Source organism: Ornithorhynchus anatinus, chromosome 11, assembly GCF_004115215.2.
Source record: "Ornithorhynchus anatinus isolate Pmale09 chromosome 11, mOrnAna1.pri.v4, whole genome shotgun sequence".
NCBI lineage: Eukaryota > Metazoa > Chordata > Mammalia > Monotremata > Ornithorhynchidae > Ornithorhynchus > Ornithorhynchus anatinus.
The window spans coordinates 43,773,057-43,799,930 of NC_041738.1; the positions used below are offsets into that span (position 1 = coordinate 43,773,057).

General features: G+C 42.1%; 1 protein-coding gene and 1 non-coding gene across 2 annotated transcripts in view; one reads left to right on the forward strand and one right to left on the reverse strand.

The window, feature by feature from the left end:
• Positions 1-26,874, forward strand: part of SLC7A5 (solute carrier family 7 member 5) — a 67,018-nt gene that overhangs the window by 3,735 nt on the left and 36,409 nt on the right. The window contains 1 exon segment of the mRNA XM_001508884.4: positions 22,240-22,365. Within this exon segment, the coding sequence (XP_001508934.2) occupies positions 22,240-22,365 (126 nt within the window).
• LOC114815337 lies at positions 21,770-21,907 on the reverse strand. The gene has a single exon (XR_003763100.1). It is a non-coding gene; the product is annotated as a small nucleolar RNA SNORA7 (small nucleolar RNA).

Here is a 26,874-nt window from a genome sequence, read left to right on the forward strand (position 1 = left end):
TCTGTCCAAACCAGCTTTTCTGGAATTGGTAAACTAGGGTTTAGGGATTGGAAATGTACTTATTAGTCTCGGCTAGTCAGTAAAATGTGCGTCCAGTGAAGCCCGGTCAACAGTCTTAGTTATTTATTCTGATGAGAAGCATCTGTGGTAGATATGAACAGAATTCTTGGTGGGTGACCGTGAAGATAAGTACCTTAAGGCCTGAGAAAATAGTTTCAACCCCATCTGCTCTTTACGGTGGAGCAGAGTGAAGGAGCTCATGGTTTTACCAAATATTCTTCCCCTTTTGGGACTTCATCAGTAATATTCGTTTAAAAATCTACTGTATGTAAGAGTGCTCTACTCACAGCCTGGAAAGATGATAATAATGGTATTTAAGAAGCTTACTGTGTGCCAAGCACTGTTCTAAACACCATTTTGTTAGGCGCTTCAGGAATTTGCACTGTAAACTCATGACAAGCAGATACAAATGATGCAATCAGGAGGAAAAAAACAGATAGGTAATACTAGGGGAAGTGGTTCAATATAAAGTATTTGGGGAACCTTTGCCTCCTTCATCATGTTGCTCTTGCCCTCTGAAGAGAGAATTATTATTTGAAGCTCCCTGAGCAAAAATCTCAGCGTTTTGTGTTTCTATTGAAAATCAAAGCCTTTCCCACTTAGCTACAGCTGAGCTTTAGTTGCTGAGTAAGGGTCCAGTAGCTAGTAAGTTTGCAGCCTTTAGTTAGGGGATAAAAATGAGATAGTGCAATTAAATTTATAATCATGTAAAACAAGGTGCTTCATATTTCTAAGATGCTGATGGAAGTAAAATAATTCTGAGCCCAGTTTTTATCTCATTGAAAAGCTTTTATTTGAATTTTGATGGTGTCCTAAAGAATTTCCAAGCCATTAATTTATGCATTTTGTGTTACTTTGCTGCTAATTGGTTTTGAGCCTCTCACATGCTCTCAAATGCAACTTTGAGTCTATCTGTGTTGTTTTTTAATTTATTTAAATTAATTTAATTAATCAGCATCTTAGAAATATGAAGCACTTTGTTTTACATGATTATAAATTTAATTGCACAATCTCATTTTTATCCCCTAATTAAGTAAGCCCAGCGTTTAGAACAGTGCTCTGCACATAGCGCTTAACAAATACCAACATCATTGTCATCATCATTACTCCTCATTCAGTGCTGTATTCTATTAGAACTAACTGCCTTTCCAAGAATGTTTATATGGATTCAGAGGTTAAAACTGGCAGAAATCCTTAGTCAATGATCCTTGTTTTGTTTTTTTTTTTAAAAGGGAGAAATTAAGGTACTTGAGCGTGCAGGTAGAAAGGTCTCTGACGTCAGAAAATAGAGCTTTAATTTTAATTCTGAGTAAAAGTGATTGGACAGCATAATTTTAGTATAAATGGTAAATTCTGAAATAGTCTTTGCCAGGGTCAGACTTCTTTTCCCCAGAACAGTGTTGGTATTCTGAGCAGTTTTGCGCCTGGCGAATAAGCCAGTTGCTGAAGTTACGGCTGATGCATTTTCCTTTGTGTCTTTTAGTTGAAAATTTCAGTTGCGCTTTTAGGCCTTATTGGCCCTAAACATTTTTATTCTCTCACATAACACTTGTCTGAAAGCAGTCCTATGAACTCTGGAAATTAAAGAAAGGAAACGGAATCACTGCCCTCTTCCTTAGACTCAGTCCTATGGGCACTGAGTTGCTGTTACATACTCGCTAACATTCCCGATTTACATAGCGTCTACATACCTTTACATCTGTTTTTGGTGTATTCAAACCTCCTATATCTAGGTAGACGTTATTTTTGGGATCATATGAAACTGTGTTCCTCTGAGAGCTTTTTCAAATCTCATCTATTCTTACCAGTCTTCAACAACTTTGCACTGATTTGTGGTGTTTACACAGGATTGAAATGTTGCTAATGACCCATTGGCAAATACTCCCAGTTTGTGCCAGGATTTAAAAATAGTCTTGTCAACTTCCCAAGTCTCTTCTGTTAATAAACTGTGGGCAGGGATCCTGTCTTCTACCTCTGTTGTACTTTCCCCAGTGCCTTTGAACACAGACTGTGTCCAATAAATACTACCACTGAAGTCTTTTCTCCTGCAAACCTGGAAATGACTCCTAGATTACCTTTCGATTGTTAGTCTTTTGTATTAGTCAAATAGTTGTAATCTAGACATGGAGTTTTGTTTGGACGGGGGAATTTGAGGGGATTGTAGAAGTATCTGTTAACCTGGTGTTAATTCTTTCATTCATTCAATTCAGTGGTATTTATTGAGTGTTAATTCTTTCATTCAATTCAATCCTATTTATTGAGTTTATTGAGTGCTTACTGTTTGCAAAGCGCTTGGGAGAGTACAGTAGAACATCAAACACATTCCCTGCCCAAAATGAGCTCATAGGCTGGGGGGGGGGGGACAGACATTAATATAAAATGAATAAATAGATTACAGATCTATACGTATGTGCTGAGGGAGAGTGAGGGAGGATGAATGTAGGAGCAGGTAGGAGCAGCGGCTCAGTCAGGGAACTCTTCCTGGAGATGTGTCTTCAATAGATTTTGAAGTGAGGGAGAGCAATTATGTCTGATATGGTGCTTATATATTTTCCGTTCAATTTTGGAGAAGCTGGACTCTTTGTGTGGAATAAGGAATGGCATGATGGAGAATTTCTTGATTTATAAAGGTGTTGCCCTATTCACCCTTACGTACACTGTACTTCCTTCCCCTGCTCAAATCTTCAACCCTCGTTAACCCTCCCTTCTGTGTAGGGAAAACGCGAAGGAAATGTGCAAAGAAGTGCTAGCTAAAATGGGAAAAATTAGTATGTTTCCCTATGATTGGGTCTATAGGATATCCTCATTCTGTGTTCTAAGATAGGAAAGCCCACCATAAACTTCCCTCCCCTCATGCCCACACCTGAAGGCTAGTGTTTTCCCCCCCCCTTTTTTTTGACTACTTTGGAGGGGAATGGGCTGATCAGGATAGACTAAAGGATCCAATTTAATATGGGACTTCAGGTCTCTTGAATTCATATAGGATCAGATCCATTAACATGCAAACCCAGGAACTGCACTGGCTTCCTGGGAATCCGTCACAGATAACCTTGTTGGGCTAAACTTACTGGAATCTCCCTCATCCAAATTTAGTTCAGTCCTGGCCATGGTTGAAAGCCAAACTAAAATATCATTCATTCAATCGTATTTATTGAGTGCTTTTTGTGTGCAAAGCACTGCACTAAGCGCTTGGGAGAGTACAATATAACAGACATATTTCCTGCTGGTAATTTTATTTTAATGTCTGTCCTTCACCGTCCCGTCCCCCATCCCCACCCCCCCGCCGCCCCCAGTCTCTAAGCTCCTTGTGGGCAGGAATCATGTCTACCATCTATTGTGTAACAATAATAATGATGGCATTTGTTCAGCGCTTACTATGTGTCAGGCACTGTTCAAAGCCAGGGGTTTCATTCCTTATCCCCGCAGAACCTAAGGATGCTAGGGATTAGCGGATAGAACAGTCTTTTAGCATCCTTCACCTTGGAGCTGGTGAAAAGCAGCTGAACTCACTGCTTCAGGAGGAGATCTGGAGTGGAGTGGGAAAAGGCTTTTTTCCAGCTTACAGTCCTTTTTGTGGTATTTGTTAAACCCTTACTATGTACTAAGCACTGTTCTAAATCTTGGGGTAGATACCAGTTAATCAGGCCGGATTCAGGCCCTGGCCCAGGTGGGGCTCACAGTCTGAGAAGATGGGAGAACAGGTATATGAATTCCTAACTTGCAGTTGAAGAACCTGAGGCACAGGAAGTTGTGACTTGCCCAAGGTTACAGAGCAGGCAAGTGGCAGAGTTGGGATTAGCATGCCAGCCTTCTGACTCCAAGACCCTTGTTCTATCCACTAGGCCACTCTGCTTCCCTTGCATGACTAGGAGGCCTTGGAGCAACTTTATAGACTTTAGCATTTCCCACTTCTTCTGCAGGAACTTTGTATCCTTGAGCATCTTTCAGTTCCTCTGCTTTTTAAAAATGGTTTGTTGGGTTACAGTGTAAAGAAAATTTACCATAGCCCCTCCTCTTTGAAACTAATATGTCCAGTTCTTAATTAAATAGTGATGGCTAGTACTTCATGCCATGTCATGGGTTATTTGGGGATTAATTGTGTGGAGCCATTTCATGGTAATCCAGAGTAATAGAGAACAGTGTGAAATCAAGTGCCTGGGAATATTGAACTGGGTTAGAAGCAAAATAAATCAGGTTAATTTGCTATTTGGGTTAGGAAATAAAAGTCAGGAGATAAGAAAACTGATCTGGGAGTCAGGATTCTAACCCTTTCCTAGTTCTCCCTTCTATAAATTGGCCAAGTCACTACATCTTTTTCTCCTTCACCTACCTCTAGCAGGAAAGTTAAATTATTTTAAAACTCTGGGACTGGAAAACTTTTTTTTAAACCCTGAGTGAGTGTGTGGATGTATATAAAACTTCTGGCTCTTGTTAGAGTAGTAATAGTCCTGGAAGCCACCAAAAACCCTCTTTATACTGAGCTCTTGAGATGAAATGACCTATAAAGGAACAAATTCATTCAATCATATTTATTGAGTGCGAACTGTGTGCAAAGCACTGTACCAAGTACTTTGGAGAGTACCATAAAGCAACAGACATATTTCCTGTGCACAATGAGCTCACAGTCTAGAGGATGACTCACATTAAAATAAAATTAATAAAATACATTAAATTACAGATATATACATATGAGCTGTGGGGATGGAGGAGGATGAACGAAAGAGCAAAGTAAGAGCAGCGCAGAAGGGAGTGGGAAAAGAGGAGGAGGAAGGGCTTAGGTAGGGATGGCTTCCTGGAGGAGATGCGCCTTCAATATGCAATTTATCTGTCCGATATGAGGAGGGAGGGCATGCCAGGCCAGAGGTAGGATGAGAGTGAGACGTCGGAGGTGAGATAGATGAGATTGAGATATAAAGAGGTTGGCTTTAGAGGAACCAAGTGTACGGGCTGGGGTTGTAGTGGGAGAGTACCAGCCGTGGGTGTGTAAATACTCCTCTTGGGTTTTAGTTTTTGGGGAAAAAAAACCAACTAAGAGTAGTTTGAACCTGTTGTCATATTCTTGAAACAACTTTTTGGAAAGAGGAATGAACTAATACCAAAGTAAAGCAGGCATTGCAGTGAACACAGTAAGTGCTCAACAAATAATATTGGTTGAAGGGATTTTGTGTATTTGTGGAGTCCCATGACCAAGTGTGATAACTGTAATTGACAGGCTGAGCTTAACTGAAACGAAAATCGAACATACCAGCCAGCCCGTGAAAATCATAATGAGCCAAGCCATGGAATATGATTTCAGTCTGAGACCTAACTGGAATTTTTTTTTCTTAGAATTTACTTGAATCTAAGGTTATAGCAGTTTGGCATGGTCCCTCCAACTTTTAGGAAGTGGAGATGCTAAATAAGACCACATAGAAATCAATTATTTTTGAGAGTGTTAAGGCTGTGTCTTGTCATGGTTAATAGTGTGGTGTTAGTGCTTACTAGGTGCCAGGCACGGTATTAAGTGCTGGGCTAGATACAAGATAATCGGGCTACACACAGTCCCTGTCCCACATAGGATTCGAGGTCTTAATCCCCATTTTATGGATGAGGAAACTGAGGCACAGAGAAATGAAGTGACTTGCCCAAGGTCACACAGCTGGACAAGTGACAGAGCTGGGATTAGAGACCAGATCCTCCTACTCCCAGGTCCCTGGTTTTCAACTAGGCCATACTGCTTGAGAATAAACCATCCTCAATTTCGTGTTAAGTGATTTTCTGTTTAACCTTGGTAACTGACAGTGCAGATAGATATTTTATGATATGAGTTTAGTATGGGTCACTTGGTGTCGCTGATGAAGCCCCCAGGAGTACTTGAAAACTCAGCAAGTTTCTAATGATAAAGGTGAGGGTGGTTTAGGCAAGAATAAAAGGCATAAAACTACCCCAAAAAACTTTTTTTATCATTCCGTTCATTTCGTTTGTAGAATTGAGAGGAGACAAAAGTCTATTAATGGAAAAGATTTTCATTTTCAGGTCCTCCCTTCTATATTCACGGAATGCTTCAGGATGCCTGAATAGTCTGTTTCACTTCTCCCCCTGACCACCTGGGGATGGTCCTCTGCTCCTCTGGCTATGCAGGCAATGGGGGAAAATTGAAGCTGTTGGGTAATTCAGACCCAAACTCCTGATACTCGAGAAAAAGGTGTTTGTTTTTTAGCCAGAATTTTTTCAGTTTGACATCCTGGATCCAAGTCACTAATTTCCTTAGTTTCCCACTCACTTTGCCTGTGGAGAGCCTATAGAGAGAAAATTGTTTCAGCACACTTTGGGAAGTTGGATTTTTTTGAGCATGTAATGTTTCAACTAATGAAGCATTCACTGCTGAAGTCTATTAGTTCTTTTGTTGGAAGTTGGCAAAGCTTTTGTTTGTAATTTAACCTTTCTGATTTGTTTGTCTCTTAAGAGGTCTATCAAATGCTTAGCCACAGCTTTGAAGTGCCCAGCTGTCATTTCCCAGTCAAGTACAGACTCCTGTTTATTGAATTCTGTTTTCCCATTGACTTGTTGAATGGGTGATGCATTTTTTTCTAGGAGCCCCTCCCCCTCCCTTGTTTTTATCCACTCCACTTTCAGTCTGTTGCCTGAGATTAATCAAAGGCAATCACACACACATACTCAGGGTTGTAGAAAACAGATGCTTTCATTGAGCTTGCAGAGTGGGGCTGTGATTTCACCCTCCAGGTGCTCTGCTTTCCCTACCCTCATTTTGTTTTTTCATAAAAAGCAGCTCTCCTACACTGATTCAGAATTCCACATATACAGATGTGCAGTGGGTTTGTTCCCCAAATATATACATTCTGTTTACATATTGAGGGATGCCCAAAACTCAAAGTTAGTTCAGTGACATCAATGAGCTCTTAGTCATGTCTACCCAGGCTTGCTTCATTGAGTTAATTTCACCCCAAACACAAGTGAGCCCTCACCATTCAGCCCCTACACATCTCAGCTGCACTGTCCAGTGCCTTTTCTCTTGAACTGTCGCACAACGTGTACCTATGGGCAAAGGAGACCCAAAGTGATTCAGCACAAGCCATCATCAGTGCTGCAAAAAACAAGTCAAGTGTTCTTGTCCTGCTGGCAGAGGCACATCCCTTCCTCTCCTATTAGTTCAGTGTCATTCAACACACATCTTTCCACTTCTCTACCTCCAGTGGCTTTCCATTTTCTTCCACATTGAGCCAAAAATGCCTCGTGATTGGCTTTAAGGTTGTCCTCTTCTGAAGTGGGTTGCAAAACCCAAGAGTCTCAACTTTATATTTATAGTACTATTTCTCTGTGCTGCAGTTGTGGATTTTTGGGCCTCAAACTCTGAGCCAGGAGAAGCCTAGAACTCTTCTCCCTATATTATTCTTTTTGTGTTTATTGTTGGCTTTTCAATATTTTAAATCACTTTTTCTTTCCCAATGCATCTGTCACCAGTTTCCTCTCAGTGAGTTCCTTGGGGCCCAGAGACTGGGTTTAGTTCTTAAACTTGCATCTTTTCCTTGTACTTAATGCAGTGTTTTGCAGACAGGTGCTAATAATTAATACTCTTGCTACTTGAGCCACCCAACTCTGTTCTGGGTGGTTCTAGCTTTATCTGCCTTCTGTGTCATCTGTGACCTTTGGTCATCTGCTATTCACCCAACCCCTCAGCACTTAACGTACATATCTTTATACGCTATAATTATTCATAGAAATGTCTTCTCCCTTTCTAGACTAAACGCTCCTTATGGGAAGGAACATGTCGGCTAAATCTGTTTGTACTTCCCAAATGCTTATTACAATGCTCTGCACGTAGAAAGAACTCAAACGCTAGTGATTGATTCTAGCTATCCTTCTGGAAATAATACGTGAATTTTTGTAGCACTTCTTCTTCCAAACTTAACGGTGTTTTGTCCTCCCAGTGTAGGATGGATAATTTTATTTCCATTTTACATTGGGGCACAGTGAAGTTAAGTTACTTACCAAGCTATAAAGCTGGTCAGTATAAACAGGAGAAGACCCCCTGCTCTCTGAAATTCAGAACAGGTGCCAAGGATTATGCAAACTGCAGTTACACTTCCTTCCCCAGCTAAGGGTGAGACTTGTATGGAGCCAGGTCGTTTTAATGGCTGAAAACAAAATGGCGAGCTTCCTACCATGCACCTGTGTCTTTCCTGCTTTTATAGAGGTTTATCTTTTGATGCAGCTGGTAGATCCTGCTTGCAAGACCTGCTCCCTTGCTTCCCCAAAGCTGTGTTGTTTACTGAAATTAGAGTGTCCCTTGCTGAGAACATGTTCCTCCTTCGAACAATCCATTCTGAAGGTGGTCATCAAATACCTAAACTTTGAAAACTTGGTTCCAGCCACTTATATTTCACTCAGCAGAGAAAGCAAAACAGAAGAGACGTGTGTACGTCTCTTTTTGGCTGCTTGGAACTGCAGGGAATGTAGTGATTTGACCTTTTTTGGTAACTTTTGGCTGAATCCTTTTGTAACTTTTTGACTTGTTTCCAAAATCCTGCCATCCTTTTCTCCATATCCCTTTCCAAATAGTACCCAAGTTACAGGAGCAAATGCACTGCTGAAAACAGTTACGTCTGAAGTTTGAGTTTATTGTTACAGTGGTACTAAAGCCGTCTTGATTCCTTGGATGTAGCATTCTGAAATGAAAAACAGGTAGGCCAATTGTGTAATGGGGATTTGTTTACAATTCCACTACCCTTAGAAAACTGAGCAGAACTCAGCTATTGAGATACAGGAATTCAGTTCATTTGACCCTGTAAGCCCTTGTGGGCCAGAAACGTGTCTACCAACTCTGTTGTATTGTACTGTCCCCAAGTGTTTAGTTCGGGGCTCCGCACAGAATAAGTGCTCAAATACCATGGATTAAGTCCATTTCCCTGGATTCTAGAAGTTGTGAGTATTTCTGTCAATTTCAAGTGTTGAGGGATGGGGGATAGATTGACATGTGTTCACTTGAGCACATTTTCAGGGTGGTCTTAATTTGATGAGTAAAAACAGGACAAGGCCATTCTGTCATCAGCTTTAATTAACATAAACTAATCTATTTCGTGCTATGCCTACCTTTTTGTATGGTGTGTGTGATCCATCATGGTCTTTAATAGGGAAATTCAATGAAAATGATCTTTTGTGCCCCCTGAAGTTATGAGAATCGGCTTTGTGAATCTGTCACTTAAAAGACGATTGGTGTTTTCCCTTGGCCTGAGGGCTGCTTTATAGTAATGTGACTCAGATATGACTCATGGCTTTTTTTTTCAACTTTGTTGAAATGTAGCACTATCCTGTCATGATCCCACTGATGCCTCTCTACTTGTTTTGTTTTGCTGTCTGTCTCCCTCTTCTAGACTGTGAGCCGGTTTTTGGGTAAGGATTGTCTCGATTTGTTGCCGATTTGTACTTTCCAAGTGCTTAGTACAGTGCTCTGCACACAGTAAATGCTCAATAAATACGATTGAATGAATGAATACCAGTGGCAAAATGTCAAAATATCCTTGGGGTACTATTTTAGTGTCACAAAAGTTCCCTCCCTTCCTGTCTCTCCCTTCTTCTCTCCATTGCTCGTTTTCTATCTTTATGGCTGCCTTTTGCTTATTATTAAGGTGGCAGTATCTTTTACATTTTCTTACCTGTTAAGACTTGTAATCCCTTCCACATAATGTGGTTCTTGAATTTAATCTGGCAGCTCTCATCCTATTAGCTCAAATACATATATTGGCTGATTTTTCTTGACAGCAATCCTGTGAGATGGATGGGGTCACCTACCCCCTAAATCTAGCTTAATTTTATAAATGAAGAAAAATTCAGGTCCGGGGAGCTTAATTAATTTTCTTAAGACCCTTACTTTAGAATTCATGTTTTGTACCCCTCAAACCAGCACACTGCTTTCTAAAAGAGTACAAGTACTCTTTTCTTTGACTTGCTTGATCTGTTTTATGTGTATCTCCTCAGCAACAGGTTTCTATCCCCAGCTGCCCTGCCCTCATTTATCTCCCCGTTGCCACTTCTCACAGCATTAGGACAAATCAACAATCCTCATCTGGAGCTGGTGAGGTCCTGAGAGCTACTAGATGGTCTCTCGGTGACTGATAATAGGGCATAGTAGACACTTTCTGGGGCTATTGCCAAGTGCTGCTTCCTCATGAAGTCTACTGCGGGAGAAAAAAGCAGACAGGTTTGGTGGGAATTCTCCAGTCAGCCAAGGGTTTTAGGGGGGTTGGGTGGCTTTTTTTTTTCTTTGGTATTTTAGTGTTACTATGTGTCAAACAATGTTCTAAAGCACTGGGTTAGATACAAGTTAATTAGGCTGGACATAGTTCCTGTCCTCATGGGCTCACAGTCTAAGTAGGAGGGAAAAACAGAAATTTAATCCCCATTTTACAGTTGAGACTGAGACACAGAGAAGTTAGGTGACTTGCCCATGATCACATAGCAAGCAATTGGTAGAGCCAGGATTAGAACCCAGGTCCTCTGACTCTCAGGCCACATGGTCCTCCTGTGGTGGGTGGTTTTGGGGATTATTTTTTTTTTTAAATACCTTCTAGCAATTGGCTTTGCCAACTCCCAGTAACACACTGTTTATCTGGGCTGGGAATTGCCATAATAATTATAATAACTATGGTATTTGTTAAGTACTTACTAATTGTCCAGCACCATTCTAAGCACTGGGGTAGATACAAGTTAATCAGGTCAAATGCAGTCTCTGTCACAGTCTAAGTAGTGGGGAGGACAAGTATTGGATTCCCATTTTACAGATGAGGAAACAGGCACAGAGAAGTTAAGTCCACCCTAGCAGACACTTGGTGGAGGCAGAATTAGAATGCAAGGCCTTTGACTCCCAGGAGTGTGTTCTTTCCACTAGACCAAACTTCTTTTCAAGATATAAGGTAATTAGGTAGGACTCAGTCCCTGTCTAAGTAAGACTCCCAGTCTAAGAAGGAAGGAGAAGAGGTAGTGAATCCCCGTTTTACAGATGAAGACATTGAGCCTCAGAGAAATTAAGCAACTTGCTCAATGTCACAATACACAAGTGGCAGAGGTGGGATCAGAACCCAGGTCCTTTATCTCCCAAGCCTGTACTCTTTCCACTAAGCAAGACTTAGATGGAGAGTGGTGGTCTGTCAAAATAAATATGGAGGTAGTTCCAGGGTAGAGGGTGTTAAATTTAATTATTAGTATTATTATTACTACTACTAATAATATTTGTTATTATTCTCTGGGCCTCAGTTCCCTCATCTGTAAAATGGAGATAAAGACTGTGAGCCCCATGTGGGACAGGGGCTATGTCCAACCTGATTAACTCCAGCACTTAGAACAGTGCTTGGCATATAGTAAGCACTGAAGTACCATAATAATAATTATTTAATTTATACACAGGAGGAAGTAATAATAATAATAATGTTGGTATTTGTTAAGCGCTTACTATGTGCAGAGCACTGTTCTAAGTGCTGGGGTAGACACAGGGGAATCAGGTTGTCCCACGCGGGGCTCACAGTCTTAATCCCCATTTTACAGATGAGGGAACTGAGGCACAGAGAAGTTAAGTGACTTGCCCACAGTCACACAGCTGACAAGTGGCAGAGCTGGGATTCGAACTCATGAGCCCTGACTCCAAAGCCCGTGCTCTTTCCACTGCGCCACGCTGCTTCTCTAGTAAGTAAACTAGAAGTAAACTATAGCCATAGTAGAATCAGTGACCCAGTTGCTTGAAGCCTTCCCCTGTTTACTAGGCAGGAACTAAATCTGAAGATGTTGCTTGATCCCTATTGATGATGTTGGGGCTTTGGCCCATGGCCTTCAGCTTTTCATTTAATAACAAGCAGCAAAGGAGTGAGCAATCTTTTAGATTTCAAGAGACTTGGAGAATTGTCTTGCTTTACCCACAGGAAACCTATCTCATATCTCCCCCCCAACACCCCCTTTTTAAATCACTGCTCTTCAGCCTCAGACAATTGCAGATTTACATGCAGCTGTCCTTGGTGGTGGTGTGGGGCGGAGGAGGAAGGACCAGTGAGACCAATGAACTAATGAAACGATAATTTATTCCTATAGTATATGCCAACCAGAATGATAAAAGGGATATCTACTTTTTCTATTCATACAATTTGGTCCCTGCAAAGGGTATTTTGAAAAATTGAATGGAGGGATAGCATGCATCATTGGTGTACATATGCAAATTGTCAAAATAATTTTTTGATATTTCTATTTCTAAATTCCAAGCTTCCCCAAAATCATCTGATAAGTTAGCCAAAGTATATATTGGGCTTAAATTAGCCAGCCTCAAGATTTTCATCCCTCTACCCTCAACTGCCCTCTGCCTTCCTGCAGCTTCTCAGATCATCTGGACTAAGGAACTCAAACCTCTGTATGCATCCGCCAAACTAACTCTCTTCCCCTCTTCAAAGCCCTACTGAGAGCTCACCTCCTCCAAGAGGCCTTCCCAGACTGAGCTTCCCCTTTTCCCTCTGCTCCCTCTCTGCTCCCCTCCACCCTCTGCTCCCTCCCTCTTCCCCGCCTTCACCTCCCCTCAGCTAAGCCCCCCTTCCCTCTGCTCCTCCCCCCTCCCTTCCCCCTCCTCTCAGCACTGTGCTCATTTGCTCATTTGTATATATTTTATTACCCTATTTATTTTGTTATTGAGGTGTACATCCCCTTGATTCTATTTATTGTGATTATGTTGTCTTATTTTTGTCCATCTGTCTCCCCCGATTAGACTGTAAGGCCGTCACTGGGCAGGAATTGTTCATTCATTCATTCAATAGTATTTATTGAGCGCTTACTATGTGCAGAGCACTGTACTAAGCGCTTGGAATGAACAAGTCGGCAACAGATAGAGACAGTCCCTGCCGTTTGACGGGCTTACGGTCTAATCGGGGAAGACGGACAGACGAGAACGATGGCAATAAATAGAGTCGAGGGGAAGAACATCTCGTAAAAACAGTGGCAACTAAATAGAATCAAGGCGATGTACATCTCATTAACAAAATAAATAGGGTAATGAAAATATATACAGTCGAGCAGACGAGTACAGTGCTGAGGGGATGGGAAGGGAAAGGGGGAGGAGCAGAGGGAAATGGGGGGAGAAGAGGGTTAAGTTGCGGAGAGGTGAAGGGGGGCGGTAGAGGGAGTAGAGGGAGAAGGGGAGCTCGGTCTGGGAAGGCCTCTTGGAGGAGGTGAGTTTTAAGTAAGGTTTTGAAGAGGGGAATTGTCTCTATCTGTTGCAGAATTGTACATTCCAAGCGCTTAGTACAGTGCTCTGCACATAGTAAGCGCTCAATAAATACTATTGAATGAAGGAATCTGAATACCCAGTCAATCCAATTCACTCCCAACATCTCTCCCCATCGACTCTCCCTCCATAGGTGGGAGAAAGGGACTTCCGGAAAGTAATGGAAAATGAATTCTCAGGTCATCCTTCCCTCTCCTGTCCCCTCACATCTCTGTCTAATCTCAGCGGAGCTGCACAGCTCTGCACTGTTGTAGACAGGGTGCAGGGAAGAGTCCAGAAATAGGTGTAGTGTGGGCTTGGAGCCATGTGACTGGAAGCTGCCCTTTGGGATGGTGCAGGGCAACCCTGAAGCTGGCAGACTGGAAGTCACAGGGGATTGATTTTGTAGGACTAATCATTCCCCTAGAACCATTGAAATTCTACGACTACCATTTCTTTTCTTTCTCCATGATCCAGACATACTCAATCCTGCCACAACTTGTGTATTTGCTTATTTCGAGGTTAGGACCCCCAATAGGAAATTAGAGAGCCTTCTTCTCAAAACTTGAGCCCATTTGGAGTCAGCACTACACAGATGTTGGAAGAAAGTTGTGCATATGCAGTGTCCAATTGTATGTATACAATGGGTGTTATACTTAGCATGGAATTGTGCAAAAATACAACCCCAGGGGACACCTGGGTATAATTATTTTAGGGTTTTCATAACAATGATTGCATTTTGGCACATTATGTGAACTGAGCAAAATTAGTATCCTGTGTTGCCGGGCTCCAAGCTAAAACCTATATAGGGAAGTTCACTTCAGCCTGAATCACAAATTGAATGGCACCTGATTTAAATGTCCCTTCCTCCCCATATTTTAGATGGAAGAGAATTTTAGGGAGGACCAGTCTCCCTTCTGTGTTGCACTATAAATATGCCCAAGAATACCCCAACCTACCAACTTCATGTCAAAAAACATGTTTCATCGTTCTCATTCCCATCATTTTCTCTCCCCTCCTTCCTCGAGTCTCCCATTAAACAACAAAAATTGCTTAAGAATTTTATGAAGATAATTTGCACTGGGCCAGTCCATAAGTTTGCTCTCATCAAATAAAGACTCCTGCGATTAAGATCTTGTCATGCTTCAAAGCACCTAGTGTTTTTTTTTTTCTTTTGCCCTTCTCTCCCCCCCCCCCACCCCGCTTCTTACCACCCAGGAGTTCATCATGCCCCAGACATTATGGTTAAGAGTTGATTTGCTTAAGGAAACATGTTCTAAAATGTCCCTTCTCAATTGTGAACTCAACACTCACTTCTTACATGTGGTCTGGCAGTTAGAATTGTGGAGTTAAGTATTCCTGTATTCTACTCCCAGACTCACTGCTCCCTTCTGAAGACCACAGTCTAGCGTGTCTCGACGTTGCTGTCTATAAAATAAGTACCGAAGTTTAATATGCTCATGGGGTAAAGGAAGTCTCTTTGAGCTTTGTGGGGAAGAAGGGTTAATTATCAGTGCTCTACAGAGTGCTTTGAAGCTGTTAAGTAATGTACAGAATTAAATGATTTTACACCCTTGAAGCTAGGCTAGAAAAGTTTCATGATTGCTAGCCTGGGGGCTTTTAGTCTGGGGCAATCATAAGAATCATGGTGTAACTTCTGAGGCTCCCCTGTCACCTAGTCTCTCGACAGTGGCCATGGATGGATGTCGGTGAATTTAAGCCTCACTGACTTGTTCTAAATAAACTGGTCAACAAAAACAGAACCATAATTCCCAAATGCCATTCATTCTTGAAATGTTTGGCAAATTTTGCATCTGGGTATCATATAATTAGTTTTGTGTTCTTCCCACACTGGGGCATTGCTTGCCCTCCGACCCTTTTACAAGTTTTGCCTGAGATCCTGCCTGCCAGAGGGTTTTGAAGACTTTTCTTGGCATGGTGCCCTGCTACAATGCCAGTGGTTCACCTCAGTCTGTCTTACAAACCAAGTTCCTTTAATGAAACAGCTCAACTCCAGCTCAACAGGGTTGTTTGAGTTCTTTGAGTGGAGAGGGTGGGGCTGTGTGAGCCTGGTGTACAGCCTTTCGGTTGGTGTCTGGGCTTCTTTTGGGTGTCTCCAGAAACAATGGGCCAACTGCTTGCTCCTTGTGTGTTTCACCTTTTAATCGAAGAGGCCGATGCCTTCCCTAAGGAGTAGAGTTGGGTGATTTTAATCCTGTCACAAAATGTCTTGACTTAAAAATACTCACTTGAGGAGGCTAGCAGTCCAGCCTGGGGCAAGTCAGAAAAGAACTGATTAAAGGTGATAATCTATAATTAATGACATCCCGGCTCAGAGCTAGAGGATTTAGGGGGCTGGACTATCGAGGGACTTCTAGAGGTTCACACTACCAGGTTTCTTCCCCTTGACTTTGTAACGGTGAAATGCTTTTATAGACAAGATGTTGGAAGGAACAAATGATGTCAAACTCCTGGTATAATCTTCCTTTTTTAAAATGGTATTTAAGTGTTTAATATGCTCTAGGCACTGTGCAAAACACTGGGGTAGATACAAGCTAATCAGGTTGGACAATCCATGTCCCACATGAGGCTCACCGTCATAATGCCCATTTTATAGATGAGGTAACTGAGGTACAGAGAAGTTAAGTGACTTGCCCCAGGTCATACAGCAGACAAATGGCAGAGCCAGAATTAGAACCCACGTCCTTTCGACTCTCAGTCCGGTGCTCTATCTACTAGACCACTGTGCTTCTCTTTTGAAAAGTCAATATCCATTCCTATTAAAGCCAGCAGCTGAGTTCAGCTTGAGGAATGAAGAGGGCAGCTAGGGAATAAAGGGGTTAATTTTCCTTAATTTTCTTGGGCAAGTCTAAAAGAAGTAGCATTCTCTTAAATGTGCACCCTGCAGTCGGGCTATAATGAGAATCCTGCAAGAGAACAGTGTTTGGCCTGACGGGCAGTTGAGGCGAGGTTCCCAGATGCTTGACTTTCCCTGGGGGATGGATGGGGGATGGAAAAAAAAATGTCTGGTTGGCATGGGACTGGCTACCCTGAAGGTGGTGCCCAGCAGGGTTCCCGTTGGCATGGGGGGAGGGTCGGATCTACTCAGAACGGCTCTTTTGTGCTGGGTTGCCCGCCTACCTCCTCTTGGATGCGCCCTCTCCTATTCCCGCCCCCCGCCTTTTCCTGCTGTTGCTGCCATCACTTCAGCCCCTACAACTACAGTGATTTGGAGACTCTATGAGCACAGGGACTCAACCTACCTTCCTCCCTGCTCAGAGATCACCCGGTTCCGGTTGGTGATTTGAGGCCGCGGTGCATCCGGAAGGGGAGAATCCACTTTGCTTCATTCCCAGCTCCTCCCCAGGATTTTTCCTGCTGCTTGGCGGATCCCACTCATCAGTATCCCTGGTGCCCAGCTGCGATGCATCCGGAAGGGGAGAATCCACTTTGCTTCATTCCCAGCTCCTCCCCAGGATTTTTCCTGCTGCTTGGCGGATCCCACTCATCAGTATCCCTGGTGCCCAGCTGCGTAATTCAGTAATCGAGTAGATTACCTATCGCAATACCTGTGGGGGTATTACTGATCCTGAAGGGGACCCAAGCTGCATTTACACAAATGAAGGGGTTGGGGGAGGGAGGGTTGTTTTTCATTAGACTTTTATTCTCTTCTTGCTTTTCACTTAAGTGAAAACAGATCCTCTCTGAATGCTGAAACTTCCCTAACATGTGATAGTAATCCAAAAAACAGTGTTGTATTAAGATGAGAATATGGAGCTGACTAAAAAGAAATTAAAATAACTTGGGTAGCATCCAGAAAATAAGCACATTCACAGAGTAAAAAGTAAACTTCCCAGTCTGGACAAAGTGTGTCTGAGAGGACCGAGCCAGGAGGATTGGTGCATAACGGATATCGATAGATTGTGTAAAGAGCTGAGAGGCAGAAAATCGAAGTCTCTTGTATGACTAAATACTATCTCTGAGGGAAGAGTACTTGGAACTTAGCTATGTGAGATTTAAAACTAAAGATAATGATTCAATCCTGGAAGAACCGTTATCCTGCATCAGGGTCCTTCCTTTCCTAGAGTCATGCCTTGGTCAGAAGTCTGATGGCTCAACCCCAGCAAAAATGTAGGGTGTATATTCCTCCCAACTCTTCCAGAAAAAAACAAGGTGGGGGTAGCGGGAAAAGGGAGTTGCCTTTGTACTGTGTGTACCAGATTTAGTAGTCAGCAAAGGAACACAGGAATTGTTGGGGGAATTGATTTCTGAACTAAGGTCGAACCCTATTTTTGCTCAAATCACCTGGAATTATACGCTCAGTTTAATTCTGGTTGAGAATGAAAACTAATTCGATGTATTTTTACATCAAAGAGATTAATTGTATTTATTGAGTGCTTTCTTTATGCAGAGCACTGTACTAAGCACTTGGGAAACTAAAATTCAACAAGGAACAGACACATTCCCTGGCCACAGTGAACTTAGTCTAGAGATGGTTTAGTGGATAGAACGGGCCTGTGAGTCAGAAGGACCTGGGTTCTAATCCCAACTCCTCCACTTATCTGCTGTGTGACCTTGGGCAAATCACTTAATTTCCCTGTGCTTCTGTTACCTTATCTGTAAAATGGGGATAAAGACTGAGCCCCATGCAGAACAAGGATTGTGTCTAACCTGATCAACTTGTATCTACCCCAGTGCTTAGAACAGTGCTTGACACATAGTAAGCACTTCACAAATACCATTATTATTATTATCCAGGTGCATAGTGTAGTGCTCTGCACAGAGTAGGCCCTCTAATAATAATGTCTTAAAAATAATGGGTTTTGTTAAGTGCTTAGTATGTGTCAAGCATTGTTCCAAGGAGGGGGAACATGCAAGTTAATCAGGTGAAGGATTGGGATAGATGCATGTAAATCAAGTGAGCTACAGTCCCTGTCCCACATGGGGCTCACAGTCTGAATTGGAGGGAGAACAAGTATTGAATCCCCATTTTTACAGTTGAGGAAACTGAGGTCCAGATAAGTTAAATGACTTACCCGAGGTCACACAGCAAGCAAGTGGCAGAGACAGGATTAGAACCCGAGTCCTCTGACTCCCAGGCCAGTGCACCTTCCACAAGGCCACACTGCTCCACAGATAGTATTTACTGAGCTTTCCTTGAGCTGGACCTTATTTAAATGTCTGCCTCCCCTTGAGGGCAGGGATAATGTGGTCCACTAACTCTATTCTCTTCCAAACACTTAGTCCAGTGTCCTGCCCAAAATAAATACTACTGATTGATACATCTGGGGCAAGGATTTGTTCCTGTGGTTGCTGAGACTGAAATTTTCTCACCTTAATAATTTGGCGGAAACTTCAGTGGGTTAGGAGCAAGTGTTGGGGAAAGGCCCTAGGTGACCTGGACCAAAACGATGTGGGAAGCCTTGGGATCTGCCTAACATGGCATCCTTTTGAGGTGACACGGCTTAGCACTGTGCCTGGCACAAGGTAAGCGCTTAACAAATGCCACTGGTCATAAGAGAAGTTAGCAGGGTCCCAGGTTTCTGCAGTGAATGTTTCCTCGGTCAAAGTGACTAGTTTTCTTGGGTCATTCAGCAAAGGACTGTTTGTGTGTGATTAAAAAATTTCAGTGAGAGATTGCTGAACTGATGGGAATTTTTACCATCCAGTAGTTATGTTAACGAGACAGAGACCCCTTGTTATAAAGTGTGTACTTTTCACTTTCAGGATGACTGGACAAAATCCTCTTCTTTGCCAACTCCTGCAGCCCTACGATAGCCGCTCCCCCCCCCCCCCCCCCCCCCCCACTTACCGTCCTACTGCCGTGTTACCGACAGAAATTGAGATACTCGATATCCCCTTGAAACAGGATGTGGATAAGAAACCATGAAAGAAATATCTTTCTAAGGAAAAAATAAACTTGGGAGGAGGTGTACACGTCTATTCTTGGCTCATAACTTGCTTTCACTTCCATTCTTTATCTGTAAGGGCCAGGTATGGAAAATATAGTCCACAGAGTGGCATGTAACTTGTTTTTATCTGAAAGCAGTAGAGAGCCACATGCTTTCCATATGTGCCTCTAGATTTCAGCTGCGCTGTTTTTGGACCACGTATTTGGGTATGAAAAATTAAAAAAAAACACATCATAGAGCACCAGCATCTTCGCTTCGTACCAGTTAGGGGAAACCAGACTTGTCATTTCTTCCTGAATTAAAGCATATTCACAACAATAGTAGATGCTCACACTGCCAGAAACTATCCCTGCCCCTTTCTGCTCCTCCCTCGTCATTGAATGAATGATGCAATCTTCCCCCTTGCTTGCTTGCTTGCGATGGAATGTCAGCGAGAGAGGGAGACCAACCGAAAGCAAAGCGGAGGGGAGAGGAAAAGGAGTGGAAACCAGACTCCTCACTCAGGCAAACAAGCTGCTGGTTGTAGCTCAACTCTCACATACTGTCTGTCATTTCCCACCTCTTGAAACTTGGAAGTCGGGAAAGTGCACTTAAATGAATCTTATTTCCTCAAAGCCTTCATGGGAGTTTGGTGGTGAGGTTGATACCTAAACTGAAACGGAACTGAAACTATATATGTATATATAATATAATACATATGTATATACATATATGCATACATGTATGTATTATACTACAATACATTGTATATTATGTAATATATATATCCCTCCACTCATTTTATATCTACATATAAATTACAGATATGTACATAAGTACTGTGTGAGCCCAATGTGGGACAGGGACTCTGTCAAATCCAATTATCTTGTTACCAACCCCAGCACTGGCACATAGTAGGCGCTTAACAAATACCATAATTATTATTATGGTGGTAGGTAATTTACCTTCTTGATGGCCAACCTGCAGCCAAGAATATTCAAAAATGAAAATGTAGGAAAGGCATGAGGTAATATCTTTGTGTTTGGAGTATATTCTCAGGCTTCCAACATCTTTTTCTGCCTTCCTGTTCCTTCCCGTGCCTCTATATGCCATCCCCAAGTGGCTAAGAAATTACAGAAAAAATCTGAGAAGAAATTCCATTGCTCGAAGTTTGATATAGTTAAATTTCCATCCTTTCTTTTCTATTTCATAGATTGGTCTGGATCCCATAATATGTTAGAGCTTAAAAGTTTTATACAATTTTCATATAATGAGATTGGACTCTAATTAAAGGGGGAAAATCCAGCTTCAGTAAGGCAATTAACAGAAGGATCATTCTAAGAGCAATGGACACAAATGTCAAGTTGCAGTTAGTCACCTGCTTCTTGATTTCTACATTCAAAATTGAGAGGCATGAATTTGAAGTAGCAGTAATATAATAAATTGCAGTTGGGAGCAGTCTTCATTTTCTTATCTTGATTCTGTAAAGCATTTATAGTGTCAACATTTATGTATACATAAACCCGTTCAGAATATGACCATCATTCCTATGTGCAGAAACATATATAGCTTCTTGTTTATCACCCATGGAAATGGTGGTTGGTGAAAATAACTGTTTGATAAATGCATTTCTATCAGAAAATAAAATTCTCCATCCCCGTAATTGCATCCCTCAGGTTCAGAGGTAGCGCTGGAAAAACAAAGAAGTAAATGCTAAACTGATAAGTTTATTGGGGATCACAGTCAAGCAGGGAATTTTGGGGGACCCAAATGTTGTTTAGAAGAACCTCTTTCCCTAAGCTATCACCTCATTTTCCTTTAATTGTATATTTTTTAAAAAAAGCAAATTGTAAGGTTGATTGAAACTCAAAACCTCTTGATCTTTGGGACCTGTGATTGCTTGGTCTTTCTGATCACAGTATTCATTTTGTTCTGAGCCATAGGATGGGGAAATATGAAGCAAGTCTTTTCCAGGCAACTCTACCATCCCAGATGCTGCTTTAGAAGAGTAAAAAGAAAACACAGGATTGCCAGATTATAAATTCAAATTCCTATTTTGTGTCAAGTCCAGGCCTAAATTCTGGGGTAGATACAAGATAATCAAGTCTCCCAGGTCCCTGTCCCACCCCAGGGCTCAGAATCTAAAAACTAAGGAAGCAGCGTGGCTCAATGGAAAGAGCACAGGCTTGGGAGTCAGAGGTCATGGGTTCTAATCCCAGCTCTGCCACTCATCTGCTCTTCACTTTGTATCCCCCCCAGTGCTTAGAACAGTGCTTTGCACATAGTAAGCACTTAACAAATACTATTATTATTATTATTATTATTATTAAGGAGAGTAGGTGGTGTAACCCATCCCATTTTGTCTTATTTTCTGCCGTCGAGTCGTCTCCGACCCATAGCGACGCCATGGACACACCTCTCCCAGATTGCCCCACGTCCATCTGCCATCATTCTGGTAGTGTATCCATAGAATTTTCCTCGTAAAAATCCGGAAGTGGTTTATCATTGCCTCCTTCCGTGCAGTTAACTTGAGTCTCCGCCCTTGATTCGCTCCCATGCCACTGCTGACCAGCACAGGTGAGATATGACTCATGGCAAATCGTCTTCCATTTGCTAGCCACTGCCCAAGCTAGGAATGGAATGGATACACCTCTGCTTGACTTTTCTTCCTCTAGTCGAGGCTGGTAGAGTACTGGAAACTCTCCAGGTGTGACCCTGAGAGGGGGAATCCCATTTCACAGATGAGGAAATGGAGGCACAGAAAAGTGATTCATCAATGGCAGTGCTGGGATTAGAACCCAGGTCTTCCAGTCCCAGGCTTTTTCCACTGGCCTATCCTGCCTCCCTACAAAATTCCCAATAAACATCTCAAGTGGTAAATGAGACCATCAGACTAGGCGTAAGGAATTGAGCAAAGTACTGATTGCCTGAGTCAATGTTGCTTCCCTTGATCCCCTTTCTCAATTGGTAGAATGCAATATAATGTTGAATTGACTTTTTTTAAAAAATTTTTCTTCTCTCTTTTTAAATGTCCTCTCTCCCTCCCCCCACATTTAGTGCTACTGACAGCGGTGAATTGCTATAGCGTCAAGGCTGCCACGCGGGTCCAAGATGCCTTTGCAGCAGCAAAACTCCTGGCTCTTGCCTTGATCATTCTCCTTGGCTTTGTCCAACTTGGGAAGGGTGAGTACAGCTTTTCTCTTTCTTAAGGTTTTATCTTCTCTCAGACTTAGTGGCGATGTCCAGAGAATCTCCTTGTCTTCATTGTTCAACCGTTGCAACAGGTAATATGGAAAATAGTTATCGTACTGAAGTTCTTGCTTGACCTTTCCTTTAAACAGGTGTGACTTCAGCGATGATAATAAAGCACCTATGACACCTTTGAAATCTCAGAAAATTGACTCTTCGGGGTAACCTGCCTACAATGTTGTCACTGGAGCCAATATATCACTGAAGCTATCTCTTCTCGTTGCATAACTGAGTTTCTTTCTTCATAAATGGAAACCTCTTTATTTTAAACCTTGATCATAACCATTCTGGCTACAATTTAATTTTGAAGCCGGGCAGCACTGCCTTTCCAACAACCTGAAGCATCTGTCACAGTAATAGTATTAATATTTTTTGAATGCTTACTAAGTGCAGAACACTGTACTAAGTGCTTGGGAGAGTACAATATAACAGAGTTGATAGATGCATCCCCTGTTTACAGGTGCTTACGGTCTAGAAGAGAAGGCAGACATTAGTATAAACAAATAAATTAGCGATATAAATTACTAAGTGAATCAGACACATCCCCTTCTTCCTATTTTCTGAAGTTAATCTCCACCTGAAACTTAGCTTCTCTTGGTTCTTCTCTTCCTTTCTCCTGTCTCCTACCTCCCACCCCTGCTAAGAACACTGGGTACTAATCCCATTTTCCATTTCGGATGCCCCACTAGGCATTTTGAAGTGCCCAGGAGTCTGTTTTCAAATAGTTTCTTTAGGGCTTATTCAGCGGTATGTAAAAGGCAAATACTGAATTTTATCAACAATCAGGGATTTCCTGGACAAATCCTGATCTGTCTGTTTCTGGTACACCACAGGACAAATTCCGCCGTTGAATTAGTTATATCAGACTTACTGTGTGCTGTGGGTTTTTCTTCAACCCCTGGAGGGAGAACAGTGAGGGTTTCCTGCCAAAGCCTTTTAAAATGTTATCCAAGATTTAAGGAGTTTTTGAAACCCTATGTGGGTAAGTGCTAAAGTACCATTTAGCTTTTGGAAAAGGACATCTTTCATAGAGGTGACAATATATCAGTGATAATTTTTGAGTGCTTACCATGTGCCAAACACTGTACTAAGTGCTTGGGAGAGTACAAAACAACAGAATCAGCAAACCCATTCATTCATTCAATAGTATTTATTAAGCGCTTACTATGTGCAGAGCACTGTATTAAGCGCTTGGAATGTACAAATCGGTTACAGATAGAGACAGTCCCTGCCCTTTGACGGGCTTACGGTCTAATCGGGGGAGACAGACAGACAAGAACAATGGCAATGAATAGAATCAAGGGGAAGAACATCTCATTAAAACAATAGCAAATAAATAGAATCAAGAGCAAATAAATAGAATCAAGAATCAAGGGCATAACTAGCTTACAGTCTAGAGGACAGACAGACATTAATATAAATAAATAATTTATAATATATAATGACAACTGTCTATACAGTTACAGCTGGGACTCCTAATGCAGCCATGGTTTACAGAATCCAGACACCTTGCTTTCAGGGACAAGAGAGTTTTCATTTTTCAAGGACCATTCGCAGATTAACTCAGGTTAGATACATGATAATATAATAATTGTGGTATTTGTTTTGCCCTTATTTTGTGCCGAGCACTGTACGCGGTGCCGGGGAAGATACAATGCAATTAGGTTGGAGACGGTCCCTGTCCCACAGTCTAAATAAGAAGGAGATGGAATGCCCATTTTACAGATGAGGTTACAGAGCAGTGAGGTGACTTGCCCAAGGTCACACTACAGGCAAGTGGCAGAGCTGGAATTAGAACCCAGGTTCTCTGACTCCCCAGTCTGTGCTTTTTCCATGAGGCCACTCCTGAATTGGGTATTCCAGCGCCTCTGTCAGCTGAGAATTGTGTGGACTCTATTGAGGCTGAGGGTAGGTGCAGCTAAAACCTGATATGAGAGGGGTTTTTGTTGTTTTTTTTTAAAAAAAAAAACAGGTTTCCTTCTTGCTGATAGGTCCACAGGGTAGATTTTTGTTTCTAAGTCTGAATGTGTAACAGTGTTTATTCTTCAAGCCTCCAGTTCTTAGTGAATGAAGTCAGAGGTCATGGGTTCTACTCCTAGCTCTGGCACTTGCATGGTGTGTGACCGTGAACAAATCACTTAACTTCTTTGGGTCTCAGTTTCCTGAACTGCAAAATGGGGATTCAATTCCTGTTTTCCCACCTACTTAGACTGTGAGCTCCATGTGGGACAGGGACTGTATTTGCACTGTTTAACTCATATCTGCCCCAGTGCTTAGAATAGTGCTTGACACATGAAAAAAAAAATAAATCAAACTAAAGTCTCTTAAGACTACCACAGCTTATCTGGATCTTCTTTAGATTATCAGAAATCACTGTTGGGATGACAAGATCTATTGGCAAATGAAAAGCCAAGTTTGGAGAAATTATTATATTTACTTTTGTAAATGTTTAATGGTTAGGTAGAAAAAAAGTTTTATATTAAAAGTTCAGTTCAGTACTAGTAATTATCCAACACTGAACTGTAATGCAAGACTTTTATAAACCCTATTTTGTAGACATTTCATTCAGACAATTAAAGAACTCTTTGCTGAATTAGAACTCAAAATAGTTTGTGGCTCTGCTTTGCTTAAGCACCATCCCCCCTTTTTTACACACACACACACGCACACACACACACCCTTTCCCCCCATCCTACCCCCCATTTTAATTCCTGCATGACCTTTCGGAGACATTGCTGGCTCTGTAGAATTTGTTGCTTTTATTCAGAATTTTTTTTTTCCAGATGAATGCCTTGATCTCTGGAGGAACATTAAGTCTTTTTGATACTTTCCTTCTCCCTGCCTCCTGACTTTTCCACACTGCTTTGCTTATCTTTCTTCCTTTTAAAAACAAAACTTTTTGCCTGTGTAACTTGATCCCCATGCAGATAAGTAAAGAATAAATAAAAAAACAGCTTAGGCAGAGACATCATCAATTATGTTCTTTGTGGTATCTGAGCCACCTACCCTTCATCCAAAGGAATCTGACTCCACAATATTACATGGCTATGAATTATTTGTATTCCTACTTACCATTTTTATTTCCCTTCTCTTTTGAAATCTTATTTGCAAACATTTTTCCCTTTCATGTATAGTTAGGTTATAACCATCCAAGCCAAGACAACCTTTCTCCAATTGTCCTGTGTTACCTGACTCCGAATATCCCATTTCCCTCCCCCTACCTCCCTCCCTGTTCAATAGTGCCTACCAGGCTAGTCACAAAATGGGATAGGCAACATTTTGTGTCAGATAATACAACCCTGGGCAGGTGGTTAACTTTTAGGGTATTCCAGGGACAACTACAGACATTCCATGAGACTCTTGGAACCAATTCAGGAGCTCCTTAGGTCCCTTTAGGTCCTGTCTGGAGTCCTTTGAGTGTAACAAGAATAAAGGACCTGGGTGTCATTTTGAGCAAAAGATGATAGAATCAATGTGGATCTCCCCTGCTGCTTATTGGCCTTATCTAATACTCACAGAAGGAGATTAGAAGCTAGTGTTTGTTTTGGTCCTAGTTAAGCTCAGCTCACCTGCAGACAGTAGTTTGGCCTTGCAGCAGGTCTGGATAGTGCTTATCTGTGGGGAAGCCCAGGCAGGTCCAGAAGCCCCCAATATTGGCTGAACTGCCCCCACTCCCCCCCAATTTTCCCACTGCTGACCAACGTGGTTTTTTGGAAGCAATTTGGAGGTAAGGAGTTGGGGGTGAATGCTAGCAAAATCTGAGATGATCTTTTTAAGCCAAGATGATATGGTGAATCTTAGGTTCTTAAGACTAGAACCTAAGATTCTTGGGGCCCACCTGGAGCTGCAGCTGGCATGGTGGGGCTCTCGTGTTTGTGGTATCTTCACTGTATTCCCTCTGTTGTTCTTGGGCCTGGGGCCTCAGGTGGCAAGGCCACAGGGGACTACCCAGGGCAAAGATGGAATCTTTTACTGAAAAATTCATTCCTGAAAAGTACAATGTTCTGATGTTGACCAGATCAGAGCCCTCAGGTTAGGGGCCCTCGAAGTCTGCAACTCTTAGTGTGAGTTGCCACTCTGACTTCCTTCCTGTAGCCCTGTCATGCCTATCTTCTCACCAGGTGAATTGAAGGGAATGGAAAAGCAAAATCAAAGGGTCCAGTCAATTTGAAGCAGTATGACAGAATTCTTTGGTTTGGCATACGTTTTAAAATGCCTTGGGATCAGACCAGGGAGCATTTTCTGTGACTGGTTAGGAAATGCCTGTTAAAGCCTTTCTTCTTGGTTCCCTCAGGCGTTCATGAGTGTCATGTCCCAGTGGAACTAAATTTCCCAAACAGGATGCTTATCCAGTGTTCCCAGGGACTCTGATGTCTCCTTCAGCAAAAATTATCATCTTTCTTGGCTGATGGAAGTGTCCTCCCCTCCGACCCCATTTGAGAA